Consider the following 15701-nt stretch of genomic DNA (forward strand, 5'->3'; position numbering starts at 1 on the left):
GTTTAAAAATAAAAGCAACAATTACTAGATATTCAATACCAACATATCTAAATCTGCAAATAAAACATTCAATTTCAATTTTTACTTTTAAAATTATACAATTATTCAGTAGTCAGTAGGACCACTCATTCAAATTCCATCCCAAATCAATTTTCTTCTAATTTGTCAATCATACCTCCATAAAGCTGGAAAAAAATTAAATAATTTACTGAAATTCTACCCTAAACTATAAATCGGAGTTAAATTGTTCACTCAAAAATGGTAATTTCATCATAACTACATCTAGAACTCTGCCTTTTATGCACTGGGCTGAATAAAACAACTGACTTGAGAGAAAATTGTTTTCAAAAGCATCACTTACTGTAATAACCCTGATTCTTTATGTAGTACCCAAGATCACAAGACTACAAATACTAAATACTGATATTTCTGAAATGTTTGTTGCAATATTTTGCTAAGAGTGAAATTTTAAGAATTAAAATTTACATTGTAATTTAACATATAGATGGCAGAATTTTCAGTACTAATACTGAAAAAAATCACAAGATTTGAAATCAGAACTAGATTCTTATTGTACCTATTTCTGCCATAGCTCCCTGAGCCTGTTCACCTGAAATATGCATAATGCTTACCTATCGTACATGGTAGTTAGAACTAAACGAATTATTACGGTAAAACTCAAAATAACTCTAATTGGTACTCAATGAACAGTAGCTATTATTATATACGCAGGAATCATCATTAAAACTTTTGATAGGCTTTCTAAGTATTTACACAGTATATGCTAAAACACTGCATTCTCCATTGGAGTGATCAGATTTTACAAAACTTCCACAGTAGAGCTGAATGATTATTGAGTGACTGGGTGATTCCTAAGTGATCTGTAGTTAATCTGCCATGTTGAGCCCTCTCAAGCCAATAACAGAAATAAAAGGTCTGTTAAAGGTAAAATGATCCCACAGTTTCTATGAGTCTCTGACGTGATAGAAGATTGGTTATTCAGATGTCTACAGTGACAATCCTGAAGAACTACAAGATTATCTGTTTTCTGAAAGTTATTCAGATGTCTACAGTGACAATCCTGAAGAACTACAAGATTATCTGTTTTCTGAAATATCAAGTCTCTACCTGTTCGACCTACTTTTAATTTTCTGCATATGTATTTTCTGATTACTTAAAAACTTGAAATTTATGTCATGTATACTAGAACACTAGAAAATAGAATGCTTGATTAATGAGCCCTAATTTTCCGCTATCATCTCAAATAACAGAAAAAGGTGTGTGACCCTAGCCTTTTGATTACATGTATAAAGTATATATACTTTTCAAACAATGTTAAATACAAGATAAGCATTTCTAAATATGCAACTAGAAATCACACTTGTCTTCATCTTTAGTGAAGTGCTTAGATGTTTATTTTGTACTTAAAATATTTTTCTAAAGAATCCCCAAATCACTACACATCCAAACTCTTTAATGGTAGAATATTTAATAGACTAAAGGAGAGGCATTTAAAGAAAACTGTTGTACATTTTGAAACTGTAGGTCTAATGAATTCACACACAGCAAGAGAATCTAGATGAAAGGGGACATTACAGAAATTGTCTATTACATAATGGACAGGTGGTTTGTGGTTATTTTCCCCTTCTTGTAGCTCATACAGTTCTCTATTGCCACCCCACACCCACCCTCTTTGCTGTAAGGTAAAAAATGTGTTCTAGTTCTTCGAAGAGTAAAAATATATTAACTGTCCCATCCTGCTGATTCCCACCTGTGAAATACACAATAAAAGTAGAGAATAGAAAGTCTGTCTTCTTAAAAACATAAAAATGTTATGCTTTTAATACACCGAGTATACACCGACTTTGTAAAATCAATTAAGAACTTTCTGTATGTGAAGGCAAAGGTACACTGAAAACATACACTATAAAAGATGCTTTTTCCTGAGTAGAACACTAACTTTATATCAGATTAAGCTTCTGTGAATTTTCAAAATGTAAAATACCTAGGCTTTTCCAAATAAAATAAAAATCAGGAATACTCGCCTTCACATCCAAAAACAAACAAACAAAAAGTCCAAGTATATGTTCAACAAGAACAATATAAAATCTAAAGAGTGGCCAAAATTTTAAATCAGTAGACAGCTCATCAATTTTAAGGATCCCTCAGTAAACTTCAGTTAAAAAACAACAAAAAAAGTACTATTTATTAAAACATGAAAAATATTTCCAGGATATTATTCAACTTGAAAAATGAAAAATGTAACCCATGGTAAGTAAGAAAAATACAAATCATACACTGAACAAAGGAACAAAAAAAAGTAACCAACCTTTACAAGAATCAAGACAACACCATGGATTTACAAAAACTTCCTACATCAGTAGCATATCCTGTATTATCGTGTGTAGAAAACTGTAATTAAAATAAGGTAGTTTTTATTAGTTGCATAATCTAAAAAATACGAGGAAATTTTGGACTATATCCCTAAAAGAACCATAGTTGTTATTGAAATACACATTTCTTGAGACAATGGGCAAAGTTCCCATTTATGGGAAATATGTTCTTTTTTTCACACAGTGAAACTGAGAAAAATTTTATCAAATGAGAAATCTGTTTTCTCTATAAAGTAATCGCCTTAAATACCTCAATAATGCAATACTTGGGAAATGTAGTTTTTCAACTCAGACTTGAAAAACGTTATTATTAAACAAACATAAACTAATCTTATTGCTCCGCACCAGATTGTTCAAAAATTAAAGAATTGTTTAAACCACCATACTGTTATTAATCCTATTTCAAACTTATTTACAGAGCACTACTTTTATTATTCAAAGGTAGACCATTCACTCTAATGACAACCTAGACTGAATCTTGCAATGTATAAGTGACAATTCACTTCAAAACAAAATAAATGATCAATCTTCTTTTTTTGTCAAAATCATATTAAGATTTTTATAAAATTAGAATTTATCTGTGGCCAATGAAGGACCCACAGAACGTTGTCTTATAGCATTCTGTGAAAAGTCTTTGTTTGTTCCTTCTTTATTTTCAGCTTCCTCTTCTGAAACATCTTCTTCATCAGCCTCTTGTTCCTCCTCCACTTTTTTCAAAGGTTGAGAAGATTCTGGAAATAATTTTTCTTAAAGATAAAGACCAAAAATATATTTTTGTGATGTATTATATTTCTATTAGTATAAAATCAAGACACAATTCATATGCCCATAGACTGCTTTGGCATTTATTTATTAATCATATGTTTTGATTTCCAAAAGGAAAAAGTTATCAATAAGTAATATTGTAAAAATAAGTTTCCAAGATCCATTTTACTTACCGAATTCATTCTAAGTACCTATCTATTTATAAACTGAAGTGAAATTATTGAATTAAAATGCTATGAATATGGATGTTGCAAGAAAACGTTGCATTAAATATAACATATTAATTTACTCTTAAATCTTTCAGTTAATAAGCATAATGAAACAAACTTCCATACTACCCTAGTTTTAGTTCATAGATGAACAGGAATCAAACTTTTATATTAGAAAATTATATTCCTATCCACTGTTTTTTTAAGTGCTTTCATAAAAGTGTTCCCTCTTCCCCACAGACGTAAGGTATGATTACAAATAATAAAATGTACAAATCTTAAGTATATAGAGCAATAAATTTTTAAATATGTACACACAAACATATACTCTTTTGTTTTTTATAGGGCCTGTTGATAGTTAGCTTAAACTTCGAATGCACCATGTTAAACTGAGATACAGCGCACAGAATTTGGGCTAGTGAGCTTTACTCTGGTCAGTGATCCCAGAATACCCCTAATCCTAGGCAATCCAGAATGGAGGGGGGAAAATATGGGGTGTGAGGTAAAAAACTATGGGAAGAAATCACCACGTAGTGAAGAGTCTTGTTTGGTCTATCTGGCATCCTTCCTTCTGTTAGGTTAGTAGCCCGTTTCCTATCCCACATCCCATGTGGTTGTAGTGAGCGCCACAGTTTATGGTGGTGGTTCTCCACAAGGGGTGATTCTGCCTGCCAAGGAACACTTGGCAATGTCTGGAAATATTTTTGACTATCGCAACTGAGTGGCAGTGCTACTGGCGACCAGTGGGATGCTGCTGAACATCCAGCAATGAACTAAAGACAGTTCTTCACAATTAAGAATTATCCACCCTAAAAGGTCAATTGCATCAAGGTTGAGAAACCCTGGTATACAATAACTTCCAAAAAGCAAGCCCTTTACACAAGTGGAGAGCACTAAAACTTTCTCAAAAGATGGATGGGGTTAGGCAGAAGGTATATTTCCTTCTTACTCTGGGATCGTGAGCTACCATCATTTTATGCTAAGGACTGCAAAAAGCCAAAAATGGAGCAAGCAAAGGCAAGGACATAACATCTTAACTTTTGAGCCCTAGGATCCAATCAACTCTGTCCTCAGATTTCCTTGCTACATGAACTAATAAAATCCTATATTTAGCTAAAAGTTGGGTGTTTCTCTAGCAACACGAAATCTAAGCCAAATACACACATACTGGAAAACAACTCAAATCATGTAGCCTGCTATTAGAAGGAGTAACACCTCATTAAAGTATGGAATTATATCTATCAGTTGTGTCACAGATTACTTAAAAGACAAATTTGTTACAGCTAAGGTTTTTGAAGTGAAATAAATATAAAATGTACATTCCCCAAATTTTAAATTCTCTTTTAAGTAATCTGTGCTTACATTTTTTTCCCTATAGGTCAGTGGCCCTTGGTGGATAAAATGAGTCCCTCCCTATACATGTCATTTTTAGTATCGATATAACTACCTAAGAAATGAAAATCTATCAGTTATTAATGAATAAGGCATACTGTAAATGCAATCTCCACTGATTTCATTTCAGGAGTTCTGACCTCAATAAATCCCAAGTCTTAAAAGGCAGCATAAAGGAAATATCAAGCCAAGAGTCTGATTTAGGTTCTACTCTCAGCTCTGTCATTTCTGTGTGACCTCGGAAAATAGTTCCTCTCTCTGAGCCTTAGTTTTCTCAACCACAAAAATAGGAAGACTATGAATTTTACGCAGTCTACTTTAGAGTGACTGAAAAGCAAATGGGTGACAAAAAGTGAAAGTTCTTCACAAACAGCAAATAGGAGGGTTTCTATAGCAATATAATTTTGAAGACTGAAAATAAATGATTGGTAGGTAATTATACTAAGGTAGACAATAGTATTTCTAATTATATAAACTTATAGTACAGTATCAATGTCAATCCTAAACAGGAATTGCTTTTGCCAAAATCCTACCAGAAAAACTTAAACTTGAATAGCATAGGAAAAAAAATCTTCAAATGTGATCACTATACTAATGAATGACTTCAAGAGTGGAACATATTCAACTTTTTTTGACTCAAGTATATTCAAATGGATCCAAATATCATGGAATTTTCAAATAAACTGATGTCAGATCAATGTTATTAAATATCCACAAGTTATATGCAATGTTAAAATCTCCACATTATAAGTCAAAAAAATAACTATGTTCCAACATCCACTGGGCTGTCATTCTTACATGAAATATATATCCTCCTCCCTCTTCTGATATAAACCACCACTCCATATTTAGAAACCTAAGCTAAAAGGGGGGATTAAGAAGTATAAATTAGCAGTTATAAAAAGTCACAGAAATACAGAGTACAGCATAGGGAATATAGTCGATAACACTGTAATAACTATGTATGCTGTCAGATGGGTTCTAGACTTATTGGAGTGATCACTTCATAAGTTACATAAATGTCTGTTGCACAACTGAAAATAATATAATAGTGAATGTCAACAGAAATTTAAGGAAAGAGGGAAGGAAGGAAGGAAGGAGGGAGGGAAGGAGGGAGGGAGAGAGGGAGGAAGGAAGGAAAGAAGGAAGGAAGGAAGGAAGGAAAGGAAGGAAGGAAGGAAAGAAAAATATAATAAAATAAAATAAAAAATAAAAATATACTCACTGGAAGGGTAGGGCTGTGGTCTGCGCCTTTTTGAAGGGCAAAGACAATCTGCCACAAATATCATACACTGAAAAAATAAACACAAGAAACGTGAATGATAAAGCTAGTGCAATTATATAAAATGATCAATTTTCTACCTAGAACTTTGAAACTAAAGTACTTACGAGTCCTAATAATAGTCCTGAAAGCAGAGTTGCTAAAGCAAAAACTGTATATGATCCCCATACCGGTAATCCAAGGTCTTCAATAAAATAGTTATGGCAAGTCTAAAATCAAAAAACATAATAACAATAAACTAAAAATCTGGTCATTTAAAAAAGTAACAGTGTCGAAATGTTTAAAACAGAAATAAAATTTTAGCCCATACCCTGATCCACATAGATAGCTGAAAGAGTGCTGACATACTGCTCATCCTAAAATAAGAGATATGAATGAAAAACGGAGTAAGATACACAGTTCTGAAGTAGAATATATAAGTGTATAGCCTTATCTTCTATTTTTAACTCTGTAACTTCCCCAACAGACATGATTTTATTGCTGGTTTTAATCAAGATTAGTGATATAACACTAATTTTATGCCTGTAAATGGAAGACTTGTTAATGAAAAATTAAAGTTTCTGAATTCCTGCCACTATGTGATATCCTCATAAATAAAACACATTTTTTTTTTCTTTTTTCCTCTTGCTTTAACATTAACCTTTCACCTTTCATCTGATGATTTCTCCAATATACTCTGAGTAATAGGTTATAAGCTCTGTGGAACTAGCTGGTTAAAGTTAGGCATACCATAAAGCAAATGGCTCTACATCAGCAGAAAAGGGAGCCTGAAGGAAGAACTGGCAGCACTTACTGAGCTGATCCTTCTCAACTAAGAATTACCTCCCACCTGTTCAAATTAAAATTAAACTTATAATAGCATTAATTTGATATAGTTTAATAATATACAAAGTTACACAGGAAATAAATGCCAAATCATCATATAATTAAAAGTAATAATTTTTTTCACATAATTAAACCCATGTAGTTTAGATGGGCAGTTAGAAAAAGGCATAACAAGGGTTTGTTGTTGCCCAACTGTTGTTCCTCTAGCGAGAAGTGTTGCCACCAACACATAAACCAATTCCCACGTAAGCCAAACCTCCTATATGTAAGATGACCTAATCCAATTGCCAATCACTGGCTGGGTGAACCTGCTGAGGAGATACTGAGAGTGCCCCTTATTCAGTCCACCAATAAAAAAGGTATGGAATGCTGCCCTGAGGATTCAACGGAGAGTAACAAGCAACCCTCTTCATCCACTGAAAGGGTAACATTCATTTATGAGATGACATTTCAAAAAACAAAATGTCAGTTACATTTTCAGTTCAACATACGAAGGTACTTTAATTACGTTGCTTCTGTTTAAAATGCAAAATGGGAACAGACCTACAGAATTAAAACATAAAGCACTCTGTAGCCTCACTGTCATCTGAACTACTCAGACTCTCATCAATACTAGGTGCCTTTACTGAGTCAGGCCTGGTGGTTCAGTGGGGGAATTCTAGCAGCAAAAGGACAAATCAAATCAAGAGATTTTCACAGGAAGAGAGGTGTAAGGGAATGGCAGAAAACATAAACTTCTATTTCAAAATAATGATTAGGGCTAATCTTTCTCCCACTCCCGAAATTCAGAGCATTTTATCTCTTATACCGTTGCTGTCCCAACTCCCCCTCCTCCAAGGGCAAGTGTGCTGAGAGAACAGGAAGACAGCTTAGCTACATCAGAGTAAGTCCGTGGTGACCTCAGCAAAACTCAGTATTTTGGAGGTCTCTCAAGTGACCTGGGGGGCCTTGCACCCAAAAAGCTAGCACCAAATGTGTGCTATCTCCAGTCCTTACTGCTCTATAGCAAGCTGCTACCCTCTAGTTATATGTAAAGTTCAGTGGTTAGTCATGCCATTATAGGGTTATTATTCATCTGTACTATTCAAACAAAAAGTTATCAGATAGGTGGAATAATTCAATCACATTACATCAAGAACTAAAATCTAAAGGCAGCATGAGTAGGAACATGTTTGAGACTTCTCACTTAAATATTAAACTCAAACGATAGCTTACCCATTGCATTGCTCACATTCTTTGGGGGATTATTTAGTTTTTGATGCTTCAATGACCATATCTACAAAGCTAAAACATTCGTAAAAACGCTTCCAACTTAATTCTAGAGAATGTCTCCTTCTAGTTTAACAAAAATCAAATTATCTGTTTAACTTAAAAGAGAGTTAAACCAAAATTATCACACAGTAAGTCTGAATATACCTTAAGATTCCAAGAATTAAAACTGAGCATGAACGATTTATTTACACAAAATTTGTTCCAATTATTTCTGAAATAAAAGAAAAATGCCTCATACTTACAGAATAGAACCTGGACCAAACCATGATGAAACAGGTTCAATATTCTTCCACTCTTTTTCACTTATAAAGTTTATGAAGTCCTTCTTAGTCCTTGGGCCCTGATAGCGCCTAAATTCACCATCTTTACAACTGAAGAGGATCAGAACGAAATATTAACTAGCACCAAATAAACAAATTTTGTATTTGTTTTGCTATTTCTTTAACCTCATTTTACAATCAATCTTAATATTCAAAACCATCAACAATACACAAGTAGCTATTACACTAATTATCTACTCACAACCTCTTAGCCCTAAATTAAACAATGAGGTTATATTTTTAAATAATCATAATCCGTAAGACCATTGGTGCTTTTCCAAATAATAAAACTATGAAAAATAACAAGTAGTTGTATGTCAATTATATCTCAGTAAAACTGGGGGAAGGGGGAACAAGAAGTAGATATATCTAAGAAAATCACTTTTATGCCTTGTGTGTAATATATATATTACATGAAAAGTTGTTACAATAGTGTCTGGCATTTATTATTAGCTATAGTTAAACTATAGGTTAAAAATTTAAGGCAATTTGCTGGTATTTTCAGTCATAACCACATCATCTCAGCCATCATACCTTAAAGCACTGGAGGCGTCAGGTCGAGTGTTTCCCTTCCTCCCATTTCAGTGATTCTATTTTATAGTCTGCTGTGCATACTGCCTGCTATCGCCTCACCCTTTGCATTCCCAACATATGGAGTTCTGTCATAGGGTCATAAAGGCTCTACCTGCTCCCACATCTTCACCATTTCTACACTACCTTAAATAATGCTGCCAGTCTAATCCTACTTAATACTTCTATTTTTATCACTTAAGTGAAAAAACTTCCAATAGTTCCTTACTACTTACAGTAGAGTTAAAGGATCCTTTATCCATCCAGAGCCAAAGACAATAAAGAAGACCCCCTACCCAACTCAGAAAAACAATGTTTTGTGGAAAATATAGCATTTGAGCTGTTTTTGAAGGACACATAGGATTTCAACAGGCAGAAGTTAGGGGAATGGGCATGATAACATGACTAAAAGAAATGGGCAGGAAATTCCAGCTAAGCTCAGGGGATGTTGAGAAGTAAAAAGAGGAAGTCTGATTACAGCCACTTAAGAGGCCTGTGGAGAAAAGGACTGAGTGAAAAGGGAGAGAAGCACTTATGGAGACAAGAGACTAGACATTTAAACAGATACAAAGGGAGCAAGGGAGAATAATGATATAGGAAAACAGATACAAATGTGAAAAAGAAGATGACAAAGAAAAGTGAAATATAGACATAAAAAATTGCCAACATGTTTTCATAACTTTCAATGACAGCAGTACCTCCTGGCATTCGACCTACTAAACTAGATGAACATTAAGGTATAGGGCAGGTACAGAGTCGAGATTGCCTATCCCCAGTTTAGAAGATAGAGTCAAACTAAAAGACTTAATACTGAAGACTACATAAACTTTTCATTCTGACTTAATGGCTCAACCATTTCAGGTTGAACTATACAGCACTTCCTTAGCTAATTTTTGAACGTACCATGTTCCTATTTATCACTCTTTATGAGATAGCCCTCAGGATGGAATGTTTATGCTGCACTTTTGAAAATTCTACCTCCAAGGTTGCATATAAACCCCATATTCTCCAGGAACCACTCCAACCCAGTGATTTTTCCCTTACCAAACTTCCTATAGGACTTACCACAACTGTGGGCTCAAAAACATTTACCATGCTGAATAGTATCAAACCATTTCAAGTGAACATAACCTTCTAAAACTTACAAATCTTTGAGACCAAGGACTGTTTCATACATCATTCATCTATCTAAAGGCATCTAGGATAGCATGACTAAATAAGCTTTCTAATATACTTACTGACTATAATGCTCTTTAAACATGATCCAGTCCGTTGACCTACTATTCTAACTCAACTATGATGTATTCTTCTCTATAACTAAGGAATCTTCAAATACTTACTGATAAATAGTAGGAAGAGCAGTTATGATAAATCGTCCACTCAGTCCTACAAATGATAAAGAAATATTAAAAATAAACATAAGAAAGAACACACAGGAGATTTTATATGGGCCAATCGCTTACTACTTAAAAGTTGATTCTGAATTATTTAAATATTAATAGAAAAAAACATGAAATTATACTAAAAAATAGGTGAACTTTGTTAACATAAACAATAAAAAATCCCAATTATGTACTTAAAGCAATGTAAAAAAAAAATTCTGTACATTATCTCACTTAAAAAGGGAATGTATTTATAAAACACTTCATCAATTATACCACTATGATAAGACTACTGGTGATGACTCATGGGACAGCACAATATAACAGTAATCTTAAAAAAATCTAAAATTAAATCAAATTATATTTGATATTCAGAAAACAAAAGCTAAGTTTAATGTGTTAAAAATGAAAAATATTATGAATCTCATAAGATAGGTTATAACCATAGCAGCTAACATTACTATTAAACATGTGTTAAATACTAATATAACTGAGGATTAATCTCTCTATGCTTGTTTCCTTATCTGTAAAATGGGAATATTACCTATCTCACAAGGTTGTGTAAGGATTACATAATAAATGCAAAACACTTGGAGCAGTATCTTTAATAGGTAAATACCCAATATTAGTTATTATTACCATTTGGAATAGGGGCAGAGTCAAGAACCCAGGTATCTTGATCAAGAACAGGTAAGATGAGGCTGGACTAAGAAAGGAGCATCCTTAAGGGCAGGGCCTGCCACTTGTCCAGGGGGCCCAGTGAGAAGTGTAGTTGATCCCATGAGCATGCATGTTTTGCAATTAAGAGTCCATGTCCTCAAATCACAGGTATTAAATTTGGGACCCAACTGGAGATATTCGAACCACTTGTCAGGGAATGTGACCTTGAGCCTACAAAAAAACCTCAACCACAAGCCTTTATTCCGAAGCTTAGTAAGAATGTAAATGATGGCTTGGCTAAAGTACACCTGGACCACAGTGTTCTAGGACTTCTCAAAGGCCTTACCTGCTAGTCTGGGGCCTGGGATACAAAGCAAAAAGGGATCAGAGGCAGTTATGTGGGGAAGAATGGGGGGAGAAGGATGTCTCCATGATCCCTTACTGCATACACAATCAAGGAATCTGCTTTTTGCTGCCACTGCACACTGAGCCCCCCATCAGGGAGATAGGTGAATCATCTTAACTAGCTACAGACAGTTGTTTTCAAAACCCAATGAAAGGCAGAGTTAAGACCATGTTATGTAGAAAACAGAATAAACATATCAACCCAATCTGCAAAGGAACAAAACTAATCACAATTTACAGTACCTGGCTGCTCTGTAACATCTACTTTTGCAACATTAACCTCAAGATCCTCTCCCCATTCAGCAAAACTTTCCCATTCTGGTTGAAGATTCTGACAAGCAGGACACCACGGAGCATAACTAAGAAATACAGTTAAAAAAAAGAAAAAGTTAAGCACTCTAACCAAAAATTCTAAAATGTGTAATCTGTGGAGAAATTTTATACTAACGACAAGATAGCAAAGTAGTTAACTTTGTGAAGATGAAAAAGTTTTAAGTGTGGGCCTAACACTGGCAAATCAAGAATAACAGATGATGCTAATCACATAAAAGTAATTCAGAGAATAACTTCTTAAAACACAAAGACTTTTCACATGCAAAACAGCTTTTTAAAAAACCTTTGGATTTCTCTATTAAAATGTGGCCACAAGAAAGCTCAACGTCAAATTTGGAGTTCATCAGTTCTAATAATTTTACACTGCAACAGCCACAAATGCAAGACACTATTATGAGAAAAATAGGAAGCACCCAAGGCTGCAGCTGTAATAAGGAAACCTGCACTCTATCTTAAGCAGGGAGCCACTACTTAGCACAACTGCCATAGGGGATTGCTGGCCCAGTATGGCAGGCTATTCTCATATAAAAGAAGCTAAAATATCTGCATTTTTATATAAAAATGTTACCTCGAAACTTAAGCCATTCACACAAATATAAGACAGGCCAAACAAAATTATTTTGGCCAGCCCTTGGTCAGTCTATTTCTAAGACCTCAGGTTTACAAATCTATGGTCAATATATTAGCATTTTAATTACTCTTCTGGTATTCAGCATTTTTAAAGGCCCTGACTTTTCCCTAGGATTTAATTTTTCCAATTTATTGTATATTATCTTATAATTTACCTCGGTTTTTTAATGGAACCAGGAATAAAGGTTCTATCTGTTGAACATAATAGTGCAGTTTTGTACTCCATTGTATACAAAACTTGACTTATTTTATTGAAAATAGAACTCCTAAAAGTTAATACGCATTGTGGAAGAAGATTAGAACCATACATTAAAGCCAAAGTTCATAACAATTATTACAATGAAAATATCTCTGTAACAAAACTTCTGATCAAGATGAATTTAATGTGACTTGTAATAAATATAATTCAGACTACCAACTATATCACTTTTTCATGTTCCTTTTATTTCTTAAGTGCTTTTTAAAGACGGCTTCAATATCAGTATGCTACAGGAAAAAAATTATCAAAAAAAATTACTATTGTATACAGTAATTTCACAGATGCTCTAATTCAAATCTCCTTTAGTAATATTTGACTGTTTTGTATATTAATTCATAATCACTGCTGCTTAACACATTATTTACGAAACTACGTGTTTTATGGGCACAATCTAAAACAAGTTACTCATGACAATGAAAATCAAATGCTGTCACTTATTTCCTCTCCTAGCTTCAATGGTGCCTGAAAATTCATTTCACCAAGTTACAGATGATATGCATACTATAACCATTTTCCCCATTTTATCCTCTATATAAGTGTTCTATGCCTTTTTGGATTTCATGACTCAAGAGTTACTGATTTGGACTGGATTTTCCCTTAATGATGTCCACTTCCACCCACCTCCTGAATTCGCCACCCAACAATCCAGGAAAACACTCACTGGAACCTTGTTAAAGAAAGAGGGAAGGGGGCGGTGTTCTAATGAGTACTGCATGCCTACTGTTAGGCTCTGGAAATTGAAGGAAAGCAATACAGCAATAACTGGACAGGTTAATTAAGTCTTTAGGTATCTCTCATGTATAAAATGTGGGGAAAATACCTATCTCGCCGAATTTGAAGAGAATTAAATATAATAATGTAGGTATAATGCTTAACAGAGTTTCGTACACAGTTAACACTCAATGTTTCTTTTTACGAATATCACTAATACCTCTAGTATCAATACTAACACTACCGCTACCAATTTAGCAACTAAAGCAAAGGCAGATAGTTTATTTTCCACCGATGCAGAAGGGATCTTATTATAACGAAACCACATGATTGTCTTCGATGAGTTTATAATCACACTCATACACTAATTTAGAGGACATTAAGAGTCACGGCCCAGGACATTCAGTGCTTTGCAAAAACACACACGTAAAGGAAAAATAAGATGCAGAGAAAGAGAAAAGCGATGAAAGAAAAAATTATAAAGGGAACGAAAATTTTTAAATAATCTAACTTGAATTTACTTTGCATTTAAAATAAAAATACACCTAATCCATAAAATAAAATTTAAAACAGAGAGTCCCAAATTCCAACACTATAAACGGACTAACTTTTAGGGATAAGAAATGAGACAAAAGAAGAAAGGTTCTGTTTAAATTTCTCTTTTGTAAAGTTTGGTGAAAATAAGTCTACAAGTCTGTGAAGACCATTCTAAAATAACTGTATAGGAACTAGTCACATCAACCACCCCACTCCCAAACCATGAATTAAAATTGAGAGAACCGGAACGCAATCTCGTAGGCGCACCACTGCCCTAGAAGCAAAAGCAGAGTGCACACTTTAGAAGCAACTTAACATTCTCTGATAAGAAACGAGGAGATGGGACTAAGCCGGCGGCTGGTCCACGGAGTTTGGGGATCTGGAGGAGTCGGGGGCACCTGCTCCGCAAGCTGGAGTGGCAGTCTGCAGTGGCAGTCTGCGGGAACTTCCGGCCCGCATGAGGGGTGTGGGAAGTGAAGTCGGGTGTCCAGACTTGGATCTAGGACCCCGGCCCGCCCGGCCCACCAAGGGGCCCCGAGACAACCGCCCCGCGCTCACAATTCTATCATCCACTCTCCTTCCAGCAACTCTTTCCAGTTCTCGTCCGTGATGATGCGCACGTCGCTCCGCCGCCCGTGGGTCCAGGGAGCCCCCGAAAGCAACAGCAGTAGAACTGCCACGGGAACTACAAGATTCCCGGGGGGCGCCATGTCCTCAGCTCGCCCGCCCCACGCCAAGCCCGACGGCCCCCACGTCCGCGCACCAGCGCCTCACTTCCGCCTCCCCGGGCTGATCTGCTCATGCGCAAGGCCGCGCGGCAAGGCGTGCGCGCGCCTGGAGGGTTCTCAATGCGCATGAGGAGGCCATGTCCTGGTTGGTTGATTAGGGAAAGAGGGAAGCGCGTCTGTCTTTAGTGCGCATGACCGAAAAGCGGTCTCTTCTCACCGCCTGCTGTGCCCCAGTGTTGTTGGGTAAGCACCGCAGGCCAGAGGCGTGGTGCTGAAAGTGGGCCCCGGTTTAGGAGAGATAGGGCTTCAAAGTCTGCGTCAGAGTTTGGCGCCAAATTATTGGCATTTTATACTTACTCCAGCCAATTGGTAAGTTTACACTAACGCAGTTTCCAATTAAATGCCCTTCAGAGTTTTTTTCATTTTTTTCTTTGCTAATGGATATTTACATGAGTCGGTATATTTACTTCTGGGGAATTATACACTGGAAAGGTGCGCACGGGAACCTGATGAGAGACCCTTATTATTCTCTATCTTGGTTTGAACTATGGTAACAGACGTAAACATACGTAAAAACCATCTAAGATGAGTGCACTTTATGCGCTTATCTTAAGGACGTATGTTATCCTTAAATTTTTGTTAATGCAGTTGTTACAGAGATGCTAGATCAGAAAACCCAAACGGAACAAGATACATAGGCTTATAACAAATTTTGAGGCTTTTTTCTCAAGCATTTTAAAATACAAATGCAAATCAGTGTATACTGACTTTAGAAAGTATATTAATCGGTCAAATGAATAGTTGCCAGTTACACTTTCTCATCTCACATTCTCTCCTGAACTCATTCTAACTAGTCTACTTCCTCACCCCTTCACTTTCTAAGACGTTAGTGATCTGCAGGTTAAGATAATTGTTTCTTCTCAGTGTCCATCTTACTTGACTGCCAGCAACAATTTACAGTCATCACACCCTCCTTGAAATGCTTTATTGTCTTCTCAGTGGTGCCTCATTTGTTTGTTTTTTCTCCT

At 35.4% G+C, this 15701-nt stretch overlaps 1 protein-coding gene and 1 pseudogene across 1 annotated transcript; both read right to left on the minus strand.

The window, feature by feature from the left end:
* Nucleotides 1-1397: 1397 nt before the first annotated feature.
* Nucleotides 1398-14788, minus strand: TMX1 (thioredoxin related transmembrane protein 1). The gene is made up of 8 exons (XM_039865135.1): nucleotides 14504-14788; nucleotides 11719-11834; nucleotides 10369-10414; nucleotides 8381-8509; nucleotides 6352-6397; nucleotides 6149-6250; nucleotides 5985-6051; nucleotides 1398-3139 (listed from the first exon to the last, which is right to left on the minus strand). The coding sequence occupies exons 1-8, from the start codon at nucleotides 14653-14655 to the stop codon at nucleotides 2961-2963; spliced, it is 837 nt and encodes a 278-aa protein (XP_039721069.1). The 5' UTR covers nucleotides 14656-14788; the 3' UTR covers nucleotides 1398-2960.
* Nucleotides 11491-11603, minus strand: LOC120604768 (uncharacterized; annotated as a pseudogene).
* Nucleotides 14789-15701: the final 913 nt, after the last annotated feature.

The sequence above is a fragment of the Pteropus medius genome, unplaced genomic scaffold (assembly GCF_902729225.1).
Source record: "Pteropus medius unplaced genomic scaffold, Ma_sr-lr_union100, whole genome shotgun sequence".
Lineage (NCBI taxonomy): Eukaryota > Metazoa > Chordata > Mammalia > Chiroptera > Pteropodidae > Pteropus > Pteropus medius.